This window comes from Amblyomma maculatum, chromosome 1, assembly GCF_055883805.1.
Source record: "Amblyomma maculatum isolate TAMU_Amacu chromosome 1, ASM5588380v1, whole genome shotgun sequence".
Lineage (NCBI taxonomy): Eukaryota > Metazoa > Arthropoda > Arachnida > Ixodida > Ixodidae > Amblyomma > Amblyomma maculatum.
In genome coordinates, this window is record NC_139344.1 from 166,672,045 (window position 1) to 166,689,446 (window position 17,402).

General features: G+C 45.2%; 2 protein-coding genes across 3 annotated transcripts in view; one reads left to right on the forward strand and one right to left on the reverse strand.

The window, feature by feature from the left end:
- The window catches only part of Hasp (Hig-anchoring scaffold protein), a 550,586-nt gene that overhangs the window by 43,565 nt on the left and 489,619 nt on the right, over window positions 1-17,402 (reverse strand). The window lies entirely within an intron of this gene.
- LOC146204824 (uncharacterized) lies at window positions 759-17,141 on the forward strand. 2 transcript variants are annotated; one of them, XM_084589523.1, is made up of 4 exons: window positions 759-1,008; window positions 7,178-7,479; window positions 12,279-12,445; window positions 17,049-17,141. In XM_084589523.1, exons 1-2 carry the CDS (start codon window positions 994-996, stop codon window positions 7,358-7,360), a joined length of 198 nt encoding a protein of 65 aa, XP_084445649.1. In that variant the 5' UTR covers window positions 759-993; the 3' UTR covers window positions 7,361-7,479; window positions 12,279-12,445; window positions 17,049-17,141. The 2 variants fall into 2 exon arrangements, with proteins under 2 accessions (XP_084445649.1, XP_084445648.1); XM_084589522.1 differs by lacking the exon at window positions 17,049-17,141 and having other exon boundaries at window positions 12,279-12,467.

The window sequence follows — 17,402 nt, forward strand, 5'->3', positions numbered from 1 at the left end:
CGACGGGCGGCCATGTGCAAATGCATAGTGCAGTCAGTCGTTCTCGCGTAGCTTGAACAGGTCCGCGTCGCACTGCTTTGGATTTCTTCATAGCGCGCCCGATTTTTCAAGCACAGCGTCGACGCGTACATTCCTCAGGAATCTGCCGACAATTACATGCACGTAAGGGCAGCGCACGAAAAGCTGCATATATGCTCGGTGGACCGTCGAAAACGACAGGGCACTTGCTCAATTCAGCCTGGCTGCGCTGCCTGCCGTCTGCTGCCAGCGACATTATCATGGCAGATTACCCAGCATGCATCGCTTCATGCAAGCTGCCTGGAGTTACAGTGCATAAAACACAAGCCAGTAGGCGAATGCGTCCAGGTGAGCGCCGCAGAATTTCGCCGCTGGAGGAGGAGGAGCGCGCGCTGCAGTCGCGCAATCTAGAAGGGCTTTAGCGCAGCCGAACTTGAGGTTGGGTTCTGGCGGTTTCATCATTTCTGCCACGATTTCTACGCGGCGGCAAGGAGAGGGAATGGATAGCTTGGACGCCGCCGGAGTCTTTATCGTTTTTTGTGTTTGTTTCTTCAGCGCGCTTGACCGACCGCTTGACTCATCCGCATAGCGGATAAAAAAATAAATAAATAAACGCCTCCTTTCCTCGCATTGGCTGTATAGTAACGTCACGTGACATGTTTCAACCAATCACTTGAGGCTGCTCGCAGTTTAGACGGTTTGAACTGAGATTCGAGATTGCCGCGTTAGCAGACAGGAACGTTGCGTCAGCCGGGTAGGCGCATCAGGGGGGGTGTCGTTTTCTCGTGTTCTGTCTCCAGTTTATTTGGTGGTGATGTTCTGTTTGAAATCCTTCGCGATGCTTTTCGTCACGAAGAATACTGTTCGTCATGGTGCTGTTTTGTGTGTTTTCCTGGGCTGATGAGTGCGTTTCTTCTTCTTTGAGCTGTGCGCCGACGTTCTTTTACCTTGGTGCTCCGAAAGTGTAGTCAAAGCATGTTGCATGTGCAGGTAGGTGCGAATTATATCGGTCTATTCTTCAGACGTTCTTGTGTATTTGCTCTTACTGAAATGTCTCGTGTTCGTGTAGTCAAGAATTTTTGCCTTTTTTATTATATGCACAGACTACTCTGAACAAACATGGCTAATTCGCAACAGATTGCTACCGATAACTGAGGCTGAAGCACTCAATTAACAGGTTAGCGTAACGCCATAACACTGGCTGGGCGTCTACTTTCCGTGAGTGCTCACCAGTTGTGCAGAACGATTAGTGGAAGGGCGACCATATACAGTCTTCAGAAAATTTATCTGAAACGTCTTGGAAAATTTTCCCACCGGTCGAGGCTGGAAAATTTTCCAAGACGGTTCCGATAAAGTTGCAGAGCACTGTATATGCGTCGCCACAATCCTTCCAGTGTTCTGTTACTGTTTACTTATTCCGGAGAAAAATTCTAGAGTTAAAAGGCTATGGTTTTAGGCAGCTTTTATATGGTCTTTCTCAAAAATATACAGCCTAAGGAGTTTACCTGTAAGCCATGTAGCGAGGCTACTGAATGCCTAAGCTCGCCAAGCGTGGGAAGATGCTTCTTTCGGAAATTTCCTAGTCGGCGTTGCATGTTTCTGGTTACCTGCTAGGTAACGAACGTTGGAGGTACGAAAAATTTTAACTCTAAGAATTCTATAGTACAGCCGGAAGAAGCATTTTTGGACACGCTTTGCGTAATGGGCTCATTGGAGTGTGTGCGCGCTCTCGTATCTGTTTTTGTGTGCAAGTGATGTGGTTCCAAGGTAACTGATTTGAAGTGATGTTGCGTTCTGTTTCGGTTGTTTTGCGATGCACTTGCCAGCTGAAAATTAGGTTCATATACTAGAGATTCAAAGCGAAAAAAAAAAAAAGATTAATTCGAGATGATCTGTCTACAATCGTTTCTATGGACTGTGCGCTTGCCTTTTACCTCATAGAGCTCATACAGGGTGTATAAGGTCTTCGGTTATTACCACCCCTGGGTAGATTCTACGTGAAAACAATCACGTATCACAGCGAAATGACATTTAAGCTGTCATATTCGCACCTAGTATGTACTCGCTAGCCGTTAACGGAGGACAGACTTTACAAGATGGTATGAAAAAAGAACATCAATTTGAAACTTTTTTGCATGTGCTATGGGTGGCAATGCCAGCGAGTGCCTCCACTCAGCTACCACAACGTCACTGCATATTTACGGTGGCCGCTTTTAAATGTCCTTTCGCTTTAAAAGTGTGCAGTAATGCTGGGCATGGAGATTGCGTATTGCTGTTACTTCTGACTCCGGTACCAGTGTTGTGAATCCCGTCGCAATAGACGATGAGAATTCAATCGATAATTCTGGCCAACCTAGGCAAGTTTCCTACCAAAGCGTAATATAAGACAGTTACCGTTGGGGGCCACCTCTGTGCGAAATCAGAGTCGGACCAGCGAACCAGCCTTTATTTTTTTCTCCCCGGCATGCTCTCAGCGTCGCAACAGGCTCTACGCGGCGTCCAAACGGTCGTCTACGCGCATGGGCATGGTTATTTATATTCGTGGTGATTGTTGCAAACTATAATGTATTTTTTTTTTGCATCACGTGAATAATAATATTCGCAACTAGCCAAAGACACATAAATCGTTTTAGGTGTTAAGTATTTCTTACTATGGGTATGGGGCCTCAATTATTAGGAGCCCGTGTAGCAGCATCATTCTGCTATATGGAGTCTAGGTGGAACAACAGGTTCAGCGTTGCGATCCGACATGCGTGTCTTCCACAAGCTATGAAGTCCAATAGGGAAAAACATGTCATATGGTTCGTAATCAGATTGTGTAAGGACACTTATGATGAAAATGACTTTCAACCTGATTGGTTTCCGCTGGTGACACGGTGCTTATTTTTGCCTGCCTTTTAAAAAGTTGTCTTCTGTTGTGCATCTCAGCAATGGCTGACGGAATTGTATATAGTCTGTGTACATAACCCTTTCTGTGTAATAAATACCATGTCAGAAAAAAAAAGGAGCCCGTGTAGCTTAATTCAGTTGGCAGGAATCTAATCCCGTATGAGTCTAATGGTAATTCTTTTTTAACAGTTCGTTGCAGCACATCCCAAAAATAGGCGCACTCCCAACAGTGCAGAAATACATGGTCTATTGTCTCTGCTGTTTACATATTAAGCAAAGTGAACCCCATGGCAGATAAAAGCCCTTGCTTTCAAAAAACGTTTGTACCGATAATGTTCCTGCATGTAACTTAAAGAAAAACGTCTTTACCCCAGGAAAAACGGGCATTCTTTTGACACGCTTCAGTACGTCTTGACCTAGACGGCCGCTATACAAGGCTCTGTACACAGGAACAGAGAAGTCGTCACAAACAGCTTTATACGGATGATGGGATTCCACTTGATACGGTTATGCTAATAGGCCTGCACAGTCTATGGCGGTCCAGAATGGCGGGTTTTCACTGTGACCCTGACGCCCGCCCTGCAAGGCTCTACTTTCGCGAGAGTATACACGCACTGGTTGAAATGCACAAATTGAAGACCACTGTGCCAGACTGGATTTCAAGAGTCGAACCACTATGCGAGCTGAAGAAATTTTAACTTGACAAAGGCAGCTCGTATGAGCCTGCCGGCTTCTGTATTAACAGTGTCATGCTTGTGGTAACCGCTCTGCTGTGAGCACTCTGTTTGTAGCGCGTTTTTGTCGGTTTTGTTTTGTGTTGGTGATGACAATAAAGGAAAAAAAGAAGCCCGTGTAGCTTAATGGATACCGCGTCTGATACCTAATCAGTTGGTGCAGGTTCAAGTCCTGTCACGGGCGCTGTTCTGTTTTTATTTTTTATTTTTGTAGCAGTGCGCATGAAAGCAGTGGTTATCAAATTTATTTGCATTTTTCGACACGCTTTAGGTGCGTAATGGGCTCATTGGTGTGTGTGTGTGCGCGCGCTCTCGTATATGTTTTGTGTACAAGTGATGTGGTTCCAAGGTGACTGATTGGAAGTGATGTTCCGTTATTTTACTTTGTTTTGCAATGCACGCGGCAGCTGTAAATTAGGTTCATATGTCAGTGATTCAGAGCAAAAGTTAAAAAAAGAATTATATTTTAATGCGATATACTCGGTCTACAATCGTTTCCATGGACAGTGTGCTTGCCTTTTACCTATCGCAACGTCACTACATATTTACGGTGGCCGCTTTTAAATCTCCTTCTGCTTTAACTGTTGGCTATTTGCAGCGATGCTGGGCACGGAGCTTGCGTGTTGCTGTTACTTCCGACTCCGGTACCAGTGTTGTGAATGTTTTGATTCGCCGCCGCATTAGAAGATAATTCAGTCTATCAGTTCAGTTCAGTCGTGTCCGACTCTTCGTGACCCTATGGACCATGTCACGCTACGCTTTCCGGTCTCTCACTATCTTCCTAACATCACATAACTTCATCTGCAGTGCCTCGAGGATGCCATCTAGCTATCGCGTTCGCTGCCTACCCCTTCTCCGGCGACCCTCAACCTTTCCCAACACCAAAGCTTTCTCCAGCGACTCCTCTCTTCTCCTCAGATGACCAAAGTAGCTGAGCTTTAACTTTAGAATTTGACCCTCCAATGAGCAGTCTGGGTTTCTGGCATGGAGAATGGCCCACAACCCCTGCAAATTTTTTGAACATGCCTTGGGTGAAGTATTTAGGAGTGCCACTGGAAAACTACCGAGACAATGTGTCATATTGGAACCAGCAGGTTTTAGAAGTACGTGAGAAGGCCGACGGACTAAAAGGATTCGGTTGGTCTATGTTTGCACGTGCTACGATTTGTAATTTATTTCTTGTTACCAAGTGATGGTACGTATTCCAAGTAGTGCATTGTTCTCGTGTCAATGTGCAGAGATTGCACCGTGTGTTCGCCATTTTTGTGTGGGGAAGTACTTGGGAGCGCACCCGCCGAACCAGCTTGTTTCATCGCCAAGTGGTTAACCATTTTATGTTCTTTCGTGATACAAAGGACCCATTTTTACGAACTGTGTATCAGGTTAGGTTGAACAAAGTGCTACAAAATTTAGTTGTAAGTTCGGCGAGCATGCAAGGGAGGATTTTGGGAATCCTTAAAAAAGTGTACATGCCATGTTGTGTATTGCAAGCCCGTTTTTCGTTTGAATATTTGTCAACTGTGACGCGAAAGAAACTTTATAAGGACTTGTGCGATGTCTTTCTCCCGATCCACTAACACATGCATGGAAGCTTTTATGACCCAGGATGAAATACCTGTTGTGCAAACGCTTCTCCCATGCTAAACCGTTGAATCCTTAGAGTTCAACTTTTGCACAGAAATGGCATTTGGGCCGCTGTATTTTAATCAAGTATGTCTGTAGTAGTTGCTTTATTTGACGAGAAGTGGAATATTCCGGTCATCTGGGGCGACGGCGAAGTAAAACAAGCCGCGATGACGCTGGTGGTGCCAACTCGCTTTGTTAGTAGTAGCACTGCCATAGAGATAAGGCGAATGAAGATATACGTGGGCGAAGTTGTTTTCCGATAGCTGTGAAGAGCCTCATCCGCTGTTTTATGATTAATAGTTACTAAAACTTAGTTTGACCGAAATGGCACTAAATTGGAAAAGTTTGTGTGTCGCTATAAACCTTTTTTAGTTTCGAAGGCAATTTCGTACTAAACTGCCGTCTGCGAACTGCTACCAAGTTATTTCTCTTGCAGCTTGTGAAACTTAAAAAAACGTAGAAAAAGTGAACCAATAAAAATGTTTTCCTTTGTTACGAATACTCTGTACAGCTTTCATGTTAGGGGAAGAGGATTTGCTTCTGCTTGTCTGTTTCGCTTTGAGTAAGGGGCGAAAGGAAAAGCCTTTGGTCGCTCGCTGCGATTCCGTTTCCGTGTCGGTTATGTGGGTTATTTATAAGAACTGTTAGCTACATTTTGTAGCCTATCTTTAAATACTTTGTCACACACTTCATTAAATCGCTGGGCTACGTTTAACGACCGGCCACCACTTCTGGTGATCTGCGAAACGAGAAAAAGGTTGCGGTAAGTTGTGTTTACATGTGTTTCTATAGATCGTCCTCCCAACTCTCACCCCCATACGTTTCGCGGTGTTTCAAAAATACTTCGCCTCGGTAATGATTTTCGTACTTTCACGACTTGTTCTAGGATATTCACGGTTAATCTGCGCCGAATAACGTCATCATAGATGCCCCGCGAAATTGGAAAACTGCTTTAATATCTTTCGGTTTCATGTATTCCTTTGGGCGCTAACCCTACTTTTCATCCCCAGTCGGCTGCGGCGCCGCGAGCGCCCCCTTTGTTTGTAAACACGGCGCTGGTCTATACGAATGGCCTACCTATGGGGTCCTACCCCGATACCCGCCAGGCCGGACTGCATATAGCGAAACGGAAGTGTAGGTTTCTATTGCGGCGCTCGAGCGCCGACGCTGCGCGTACGTTGTTGCTATGCAACTGTTGTGTACTCGCGGGGTATGGATCCATTTTGGGTGCGTGCCACCTTTGTCGCGTAGTTGCCACACGATGGCCACGCTGGGTTGCCATTTGAAACTATGCTTGACATGATCTTGAGAAATGTAATTAGTAGAGCTCACGCTCTCATGCAAGTGTCTGTTTTCCGCCCTAGCTACGTCTGTGCATACGGTAAGCACGAAGAAGCCATCAACTAAGCGCGAACCATTTCTAAACCGGTTCTGAAGTTCTCCGAGTGTCTTATTACTTTCTACCGATGACTGCATTTTTAATTTCACCGCCTGTATTGCCAGCCTACATTTTTTGCAGGTGTTCATTATTCTTTATTGATATCCAACTTTATTACCGTTGTTCATATTACAACCGCCAAGGAAGCACGATGCGCGTAATTACGAGTACAGCACAGAAGCAAGGGTAAGCTGCGTGCTCTGAATCATTTTAAACAGCGAAGGTAAATCAGAAAAGGAAATAATTAGAGTCAGTGGAAATAAATTACCAGTTGACGGGAAAAAAATTCAAATTACTGCGGCTTCATTTTAATGACGGAGCACATGAGTTGATCACAATGAGTCAGGAAGCGGATAAGGAATGTTAACCTTCAGAGCATCACAAAAGCATGCTGCAGCACAAAACTGTGCGCTCTGAGCCGGTGAAGAAAGAGTACGCAGGTGACAAGGTTGTACACCTCTTCGTTCTCCAGGTTCACCGTCTTATGCCCCCCTCCCTATACGGGAGCAGCACCTGCCTCATCTTTAACAACCGATACGTCCAGAGGCATGACGTCTCCGACCGCCTCCTGCAGCACATCTGCGATGCTTTCGGGACCGATCACCGGGTCCTCCTGTTGTACGGGAGCAGCAACTGCCTGGGCTTTTGCGACTGACAAGTCCAGAGGCATAACGTCTCCACCCACCGCTTGCTGTACATATGCGTCGCTTTCGGGACCGATCATCGAGTCCTCCTCCGGTATTGGAGCAGCATCTGTCTCGGCTTTTACGACTGGTAAGTCCAGAGGCATGACGTCTCCGCCCGCTTCCTGCTGCACATCTGCGTATCCTCCGGAACCTGCCTTCGGGGCCTCCTCTTTTACTGAAACAGCACTTGGCTCGGTTTTAATGACTCTCAGATCCAGGGTCATGGCGTCTTCGGCCGTCGAACCAGAACCGTGCACTGCGTGTAAGCCGTATGTGCCACTAGTACCAGGCACAGGGTAAGAGACTGCACTATCCGCCTGGCTGGTGGCGACACTTCGCATTGGTGTGCCGATAAGGCGGTGCACATCGCTTTTTTGGCTGACTCGTGTTCCGCAATTAGGGCAGGGGTAGGGCTTCTCGTCACTGTGAATCCGCATCTGCTCTGCACGGTGGAAGAGACGCCTGAACTTCGCTCCGCACTTCCGACACCAGTGTGCCTTGTAATGCAGTCTCCCTATGCTGCTGCAGCTCGTTTTTCATCGGTATTTTAACCATTGGCGCTTGTTTTGAAGCCTTGTTCGCCTTCCGTATCGTCTCCACGTCCACAATGGGCGTTTCAGCCTCGCGAATGTCCTCCCTTTATGGTATACTGCTCACAGCGACGAGTTTCACGATGAAGAATCGAGGCGGAATGTACAGCGTAGTTCTAAGATAGTTGATACACACTCACAAGGATGTCCCACCCGCACGGTTAGCTCGCTGCTTGTGCCCTTAGGGAGCGCGTATGCCTCGCCAGTAGATGTTTCCGACCGCAGCTAGCAATGTAGCTCATCACATAGTCACCATGTGCTATCTTTGCTCTGGCATGGAATGGCTACAAATCTGTCTGAGTGCTTTCTGGGTAGCGCCACATAACGGCAAATTGTTGCCTACTCAAAAAAAAAAAAAAAAAACCGCAACAGAAACTTCCAAAACCCGCTAAAAACCGCTAAATGTATTTTTTTGTACCAAAAAGTTAATTTTTGTACATTGTATTAAGTTTGTAAACAAATATAACTAATAATATAAAATGAAAGAAAGCACTTTTTCTTTTTCGTCTAAAAACCGCCGACTATATTATTTATCAACTAGAGATGTACTTTACGTTAAAGTTCAAAACCTGTTTTTTTTTTTTTTTTTTAAGTTTCAAAAATGAAAGTACTGACTAGACACTGCGGAGTACTGACTGACTGCAGGCACAATCACAGAAAGATGTCTGCTTCATCTGCAAACGACTCTCCACTCGTACCGCTGGTGCCAGGTCCATGTGGGCTTCCAGCGCTGTTGGCACCGTACGCCCCGTGCCGATATTTTGATCTACAATTGGCGGCAGTTCATAGTCTGAGCAGCATTTACCTTGCTTCCAGAGTCCGGCTCGAATAGTCAAGATGGCATTCGTGATATCTGTTGACAATCTGTTTCTCTGTTTACATTTGATAATGTTCAGCTGACTGAACACACGTTCAACATCTGCGTTGGACCAGGGCAGAACCAGCATGGCAAGAGCAAACTCGGCCAATTCGGAGAAGCGAACGAGCATCTCTGTACTCGTTGACTTCGTCCAAAAATGCAACTGTGCTCGCACGGTTGTTCCAGCTGACGAGAGTGAGCTTCTCCTATTGCACTTTAATGGCAGCGATTTTTTCTTGTGGCAGATCTAGGAATTCTATCAGGGGAACCAACGAGTCTTTAACTACACGAAGTGCGTTCCCAACTGAGAGCAGATAAACTTGTCTGAGTATTCACACGTTGTCAGGTAATCTTTGCTGAGCTGTTTCAGCAGATGAGACAGAAACCCGGCACACCGCTGTCTGGATACGAGCTCGGCCTCTCTCGAAGAACCACCCTTTCTCACTCTTGCAGCTTTTTTGTTTTTTTTTTTTCAGTTTCGTAGTCAAGGTCCGACGTCATATTGCGGACTGTCTAGCTTTTCATTCACTGAAGTGAAATAAGTTATATAGACAATGCAGCAGTGACACTGATGAAATGTGAGCTAGGCGTGCTGAGAAAAGGTTGTTTTATTGACTTGTTTATTACTTATTACCCCGCCGTGGTTTATTGGCGGCTAAGGTGGTACATGGGTTTGATCCTGGCCGCGGCGGCCGAGAGGGAAAAAAATAGCAGCCTTGTACTTTGCGGTGTCGGCACGCGCTAAAGAATTGGTTCACAGGAAGGGAAAGGCGCAGTATATGTCACACTTGTGTCTGTGGACACCTGAACCGAGCCGTAAGGGAAGGGAGGAAGGTGGGAGGTAGGGTGGAGGGAGGAGCCGTAGTGGAGGGCTACGGAGTAATGTCGACCATCCTGGGGATCTTTAACGTGCGCTGACATCGCACAGCACACGGACGCCTCTTCGTTTCGCCTCCATCGAGGCGCAGCCGCCGAGGTCGGGTTCGAGCCCGGATATTCCGGACTGTAGTCGGGCGTCTTACTACTGCACCACCCCGGCGGGGCTCTAAAGAACCCTATGTGGTCAAAATTATCAGGAGACTTCTATTGCGGCGTCCCTAACAGTCTGAGGCGTCTTGTGTCCGCAGGTCCCAAAAACATAGTCTTTATTCTTTTTTTTTGTTTCTGAATATGCGCTGTAGTTTAGTCATGATAAGAGCCGTATATTGAGTCGATCAGCGTCGCTCACGGCGCATTGAGTAATTCTTGAAGCGCGCATTGGCCACGTTGGGCGATACAAAGGCATAAGTTGGTTGTTCTCGGTGATTGAAGAGCAGCAGTCACGGAGAGCTCTTGCTTGTTCAAAAGCACGAAACCTGGCAGCGGACTGCAATATTGTGGCGTTGGCGGAGTGACGTAACGCCTTCGCGCGACTCATATTTTTAACGTGTGCATTCACCTGCTAAAGCACAAGACAATGCTGGCTGTTTTTTTTTTTTTAGATATTACCTTTCTGTCAAAAGGCGCGGTGCATCTGTTGAGTTTTTGTTACCGCTAGCGACTGCTGATCAACATTGGAAGGATTAACATCCGATGGCTGGCGAGCTGTTGTCTAAGCCGCCAGGGCAGGGTATGTGGCGTGGGCGGTACAGACATTTTTTTTTTTTTTTTCGAAGACCCGCGTCTTGCTGACGCTCATAGGATTGAATTGCTCAAGCGGCGGCGTTTAACGACCTCCTGAACACGTGCCGTCCTTCGGCGCTGCTCAATTGTGAGCTATCATATAATTCGCTGCTGCGGGCCACAGAGCGGCCACGTCGCCCCAGCTTGTCAATCCTCTACCATGGCCGCCTGCTGTCCGCAGAAAAAGGTGTTTGATATCAATATTTCTACGGAGGGAGCAACACCTTTATCTGCGCACTGGAGGCGACCACCGTAGAGGAATCACCGATGGCATGGTCGACATGCGGCGCGCTAGAGCCCCGTCGCCAAGGTCGGCACGTGTTCATGTTGCTAGCTCCCCAGTGATTCTGCGGCGCGTGTCCTTCTCTTCCTCTTCTTTCTCTTCTCTATTTTCTCTTCTTTCCGCACGTGGCAGCGGAGGTGACTCAGCTACAGATCCAGTGGCAGGCCCGTGCATTTTCTTTTCCTTCTTCCTACAGCCACAACAACGTGGTGCAGTAGTAGTTATTCATGCAATGCTCTCACCCCCCCCCCCCCCCCCCCACTTTTCCGCCCCTTTGCAATCGAACAATTCGAGCCCGGTAGCGTCAGCAGATGTACGTACCTCGCGCACGCGGCTTAGGCATCAAAGAGAGCTTGAAAACGATCATGTAACAGACAGCCGCTCATCCATCGACCGAATATTGTTTTTCTTAGTGACTTGGCTTCCAGTGTTTGCATGCCCCGAGCGGTAATTATTACAGCGTTGGCCCGTTCCGAAGCGCGGTCCGCTGCCTCTTCGGTACGACACGGGTAGGCCTAGCGACGACTAGGGCAAGCACGAATCGGTGGAGTTCGTCGCCCAGCGCGTCCGCGGGTGGCATCGCTGCCGAAAGCTTCGTACGTGTGCAGGCATGCTGCTGTTGCACGAGTACAGTAGACAATCCTTCTGATAACATCGCTGTTTTGTCATTTCTTCTACGAGCGTGAATTCATGTGAAGTTTATCAAGCCAAGCAGTCTTCCGTCTCTACTGCGCGGTGAAACCGGCTGTGGGCGGAGCTTGAGGGAGCTCGCTCGCCGGACGCGCGGGGCTTCATGTGTCCCGGCTGGCACTGCAGTGAAATATGGTATGACAGGGTCATTACTTAAATATAATTTTGTTTCTAGAATTTTAAGATATTGTGAACATGTCTTTTTTTCTTTATTAAGATTGGTGAAGTTGTAGCTATAATCCTTACGGTCTGTCAGTGATTTGATTTGATTTGTGGGGTTTAACGTCCCAAAGCAACTCAGGCTATGAGATACGCCGTAGTGGAGGACTCCGGAAATTCCGACCACCTGGGGTTCATTAACGTGCGCTCACATCGCACAGTACACGGGCGCCTTGCTTTTTGCCTCCACAGAAAAGCTGCCGTCGTGGATTCGATCCCGCATCCTTGGGAACAGTAGTCGATCGCTGTAAACACTGCGCCACCCCAGCGGGGTGGTCTGTCAGTAATCATTTCATTTTCCAGCTCGAGTCTATTTGCTTTGTGTACATATATTATTATATTTTCTTGTGAATAAATCGCCTCATTTTGTAGGAACAGTGCTCTTGCTAGAATTGTTTTATTAATACAAAAACAATAGTCGTGTTTGTTACTATATTGCACAGCAACCAAAGTAAGTAGCATAATGTTTTACCAGATTCGTTTCATATTTGTCAGTGTACTTATGCAAAGTATGTTGCAACTCATAATTGTTTTGCGTATCCGTAATGATGTTTTATGTGAACTGATTTGGTTTTCGCATGCAGGCTCACACATGGGTGACATCCATCGAGTTGTGCTGGCAGTAGATGGAGAAGAGTGCATTAGAGCACTGCAAGCATGGAAAAAGCAATGGCACTTCTACTTGGAGTGTCCTTCGTGTTAAATATCTCCTGTCCACCGGGCACCCTCTTACTATGGTGTTTTCGCAGAGGTAAATAAGTTCAAATGATGGAAAAAATCTCTTCATTAAGGGTTGTAATTTCTGTACAGGTTACCTATTTAAGACATAAGCGTTACTAAAGATAAAGCACCTTGGCTGATAGGAAACAAATAGAATTTCATCTCTAGTCTTTAAGCAAATGAATCCTTGCTGTGGCTTTGTGTATATATTGGGTTCCTTATAACAATTTGCACAACTGAAATTTTTTATTTTGGTGATTAAGAAAGGTGAGTAAACACTCTGCACTTGGACTAACCATTGCATCGTGAAACTGTTTGATGGCATCTGCTGAAGATCAACTGCTGGTTCATTCTTTAGTTGTGCTTGACTATGGTGTGTAAACAAATAACTTAGCTGGTAATTAACATGGCAAGATGACAGTCTTAAATAATTTACACTAGTAAATATACATATGAGAAATGTATTTTATATCATGTGCTTAATACATTTCTGACGCATAAGAATTTCAGAAAATGTACTGTCACACTCAATGTGAACTACAACGCACAAGATGCGGTAGAAGCTAAGTTCTTGGTGCACATTGACTATAACCTTGCTCACAATTTATTCATTCAATTGAAGGAATGGAGAACAGAGTTCATCTATCATTTTTACAAGTTGCACACTCTTTCTAAATGCTCATTGATTTATTATTGCATGGATGCCAGAATTGATTCACTTGGGATGTGTTGCAACTCATATTGAGTGCGACTGTACATTCTATTTACTGTTCAGTAGGAAGCACCCAATTTGCAAATGAGATCTAATAGCCTCCTTAACTGAACTCTAGGTCAAGTCCACGTAACTACCTGGAGGTTTTGAGTTTGCATCCTGTGTTTTAAGCTGATATTTAAGGCTTGCTCAATACTAATGTGAAAAGGTTGTTTGATTGCTGTTGCTTATTGGCATATGTTGAGGCTGCTTCAATTTCTTTAGCTGCATCTTGATATAAGTTTAGTCTTATGCCCTAACTGCAACCTGGTACTGTTGAAGATTAACCCCTTAGGAAATGATAGTGTATAATTGAGCACAATAGCAGCGTAAACATGCCTGCCATCAGGATATTGCAAACATATTTCTCTTTACCACTTGAGCATACTCAGCCTCACAGAAGGTTATGCAATATAAATATTCAAGGCATTCCAGACAACTATGCCAAAATATACAAGTCACAGTATATGACATGGAAGTTAATTTGGAGTATGTTCAGTTCAGTTCAGTTGTTCAGTCGTGTCAGACTCTCCTGACCCTATGGACCATATTACGCCATGCTTTCCGGTCTCTCACTGTCTTCCTAACATCACATAACTTCATCTGCAGCGCCTCGAGGATGCCATCTAACCATCGCGTTCACTGCCTACCTCTTCTCCTGTGACCCTCAACCTTTCCCAACATCAAAGCTTTCTCCAGCGACTCCTCTCTTCTCATCAGATGACCAAAGTAGCTGAGCTTTAACTTTAGAATTTGACCCTCCAATGAGCAGTCACGGTTTATGGTCGACAGTAACGACGGATTTGATCTTCTGGCAGTCCAAGGAACTCTCAAGAGTCTCTGCCAGCACCCCAATTAAAACGCGTCAATTATACTGCGGTCAGCCTTCTTCACAGTCCAACTCTCGCATCCATACATCACAACTGGAAAGACCATAGCACGAGTTATACGGATCTTGGTTGGCAGTATAATGTCTCTGCTCTTTACTAGGTGGTCAAGGCTAGCCATGGCTCTCTTTCCCAGAAGCAGGAGTCACCTAATTTCATGGCTGCAGTCTCCTTCTGGGGTAATCTTGGAGCCCAAGAAGAGAAAATCTCTCACAGCTACCACTTCTTGTCCCTTGCTGCTTCAGGACTTGATAGGGCAAGACGCCATGATCTTTGTCTTTTTAATGTTCAGTTTAAGCCCAAACTTCTCACTCTCTTCTTGTACGCGCATCAGAAGTCTCTTGAGTTCCACACTTTCTGCCATTAAAGTGGTATCATCCACATATCTAAGGTTGTTGATATGTTTTCCAACAATCTTCACTCCAGCTGAAGACTTGTCCAGACCGGCCTTCCCCATGATGCACTCAGCATATAGGTTAAATAGGCAAGGCGACAGTATGCAGCCTTGTCTCACTCCTTTCTCAATCGGAAACTAATCAGTAAGACCATGCCCAGTTCTGACTGTGGCCTCTTGCCCTTCGTACAAGTTCCTGAGGAGACAGATGAGGTGAATTGGAACTCCCATCTCTTGCCACAATCTGCTGTGACCTACGCAGTCAAACGCTTTTGCATAATCAGTAAAGCAGAAGTAGATGGGTTTCTGGAACTTGCTTTTTCCATGATCCAGCAAAGGTTGGCAATCTTGTCTCTAATTTCTCTGCCCTTGCAAAACCCAGCTTGCACGTCCCGAAGCTCCCGATCCACATACTGCTGCAGCCTACCTTGGAGGATTTTCAACATCACTTTGCGAGCATGCGAAAAAAGCGCGATTGTGTGGTAGTTGGAACAATCTTTGGCACTGCCTTTCTTTGGAATGGGGATGTAAACTGACCTCCTATAATCCTGTGGCCACTGCAGGGTTGTCCAAATTTGCTGACATAATGTATACAGAACGTTAACAGCGTCATGGTTGAGGTTTTGAAGCAACTCGGGTGGAATGCCATCAAATCCGCTAGCTTTGTTCTTAGCAAGGCTGGCTAAGGACCATTCAACCTCTCTCTTCAAGATGCCCGGCTCGAGATCAGTAATCACAACTGTCTTATGTTGGGTTTGCACATCTGGGTCCTTCTTGTACAGTTCTTCTGTGTATTCCTGCCACCTCTTCTTTATCTCTGAGGCTTCAGTGAGGTCCCTGCCTCGTTCGTCCTTTATCATGCCCAGCTTAGCACAGAAGCTTCCTTTGATATCTTTGATTGTCTTATACAGAGCTCTTGTGTTCTTCAAAATGGCTGTTGTCCTCAACTGCTTAGCACTGTATGTTCAGGAAGGCATTCTTATCTCTCCTTGCTATTTTCTGAAAATCTGCATTGAGAACCTTGTATCTTTCTTTTTCCCTCATAACTTTTGCCATCCTCCTTTCCTCAACTATTTTCAAATCCTCTTCAGATAACCAGTTTGCTTTCTTGCATTCCTTTTGCTTTGGAACTACCTTAGTAGCATCTTGTATTATATCACGAACATCAGTCCACATCTCTTCAGGCTCTTTGTCTTCTAGATCTAATTCTTGAAATCGATTCCTCACTTCCACAGCATATTCTGAATAAATTTGATCCAGATCATACCTGAAAGGCCTTCTAGTTTTCTGTGTTTTCCACAATCGAAGCTTAAATTTGGCAACTATAAGCTGATGATCGGTGCCACAATTGGCCCCAGGCCTTGTTTTTATGGCTTGTATAGCGCTTCTCCTTCTGTACCGGCAAAGAATGTAATCAATCTGATTCCTGTGCAGACCATCCTGTGAAGTCCATGTGTACAGGCGGCTCTTGTGCTGTTGAAAATGAGTATTCATTATGGTCAGGTTGTTTACTTGACAAAATTCTACTAGCCTCTGCCCAGCTTCATTTGGCTCACCATGACCGAACTTGCCTGTAATTCCAGATATTTCTTCACTCCCCACCTTAGCATTCCAGTCTCCTATGAGAAAAAGGACATCTGATGATGAAGTGCGGTCTAAAAGGCATTGCAGGCCAGCATAAAATCTCTCAATGTCAGCTTCTTCAGCAGTAGTGGTTGGTGCATAGACTTGGATAACTGTTATGTTGAAAGGGTGACCTTGGATCCGAAGCGAAATCATTCGGTAATTTTTGGGGTTGGATCCTAGCACTGCTTTGCCCATTCTTCTGTTTACTATGAGAGTGACCCCATTCCTTCTCCTGGATTTGTTCCCACAATAAAAGACATAATGGCCTCTGGAAATAAATTATCCCATTCCAGTCCACTTAAGCTCGCTGATACCCAAGATATCAATGTTCTATCTGTCCATTTCTTGCTTGACGACATCCAGTTTACCTTGCGTCATAGATCTTACATTCCATGTTGCTATGTGATATATCTCCTTGCAACATCGGACTTTCCGGTTGCTTCCCAACACATCCACAACTGAGCGTCCTTTTGACTTTAGCCCAGCTGCTTCATTCATCCTTGAGCTACTAGGAATCGCCCTTTGGAATATGTAGAGAATTATTTTCCTTGCCTTCTCCTTTCTAATTACTCTTGCTTTATTAGTGTTGCAAAAATGAAATAATTGTTATATCTAGCTTGCCATTATTTTGCAGTTATCTCATGGGCACATTTCCATATATCGTTATAAACTGAGCAAAATTCCCATAATCTGTTTTCACCTTTCCCACGTCTTTTTAATAGCCTATATCTATGAAAAATCAAACTTTAAACACTATGTTGCTCAACAAAAATATTTTGATCGATTTATTCCATGCATTAGGTTTGATAGAATGCCTGTTACCTTTTTTAGACGAATTATTGAGTATATGCTGGAACTACTTCATGCTTCTCTTTACTTTCTTTCCCCCCCCCCCCCTCAGTTTCTATAATACACCATTGTTAGCAGCGTCGCTCACCAAATCAATCGAATATATTTTACTGTTCATATTTTACAGTTACTTTGGACAAATAAATCCTTTCAAGTGCAGAGGAAAAGAGACAGCCAGCTGCATTTCACCAAGGTTGTTAAGCCTGCTTCGGGTGTTTTTACACTGGTGAGTTGACCTTTGAAATGATCACAGTCACTGTTATTTGGCTTATGCTACTGTGTTAGCTTATAGCAGTGGCTAGAGTTAATGTACATCTACACAATGCATTAGGATTTCCTTCACTCCTCTTAATTCAAGGAACCTCTTTGCTACATGAAAGGCTGTCTAAAGAAACTTGTTCAGTGTGCCTTGATTGATGTATCATTATACATGAAAGGCTAAGTTTCAAATTGTGTAGTGCATTAAGAAAGACTTCATTTG

Bases quoted from the DNA above. Each gene is read 5' to 3' on its own strand.
- LOC146204824 (XM_084589522.1), top strand. The intron at 7,480-12,278 runs GTAAGTCCAGAG...TTTCGCATGCAG, and splicing joins TGTCTCGGCTTTTACGACTG to GCTCACACATGGGTGACATC.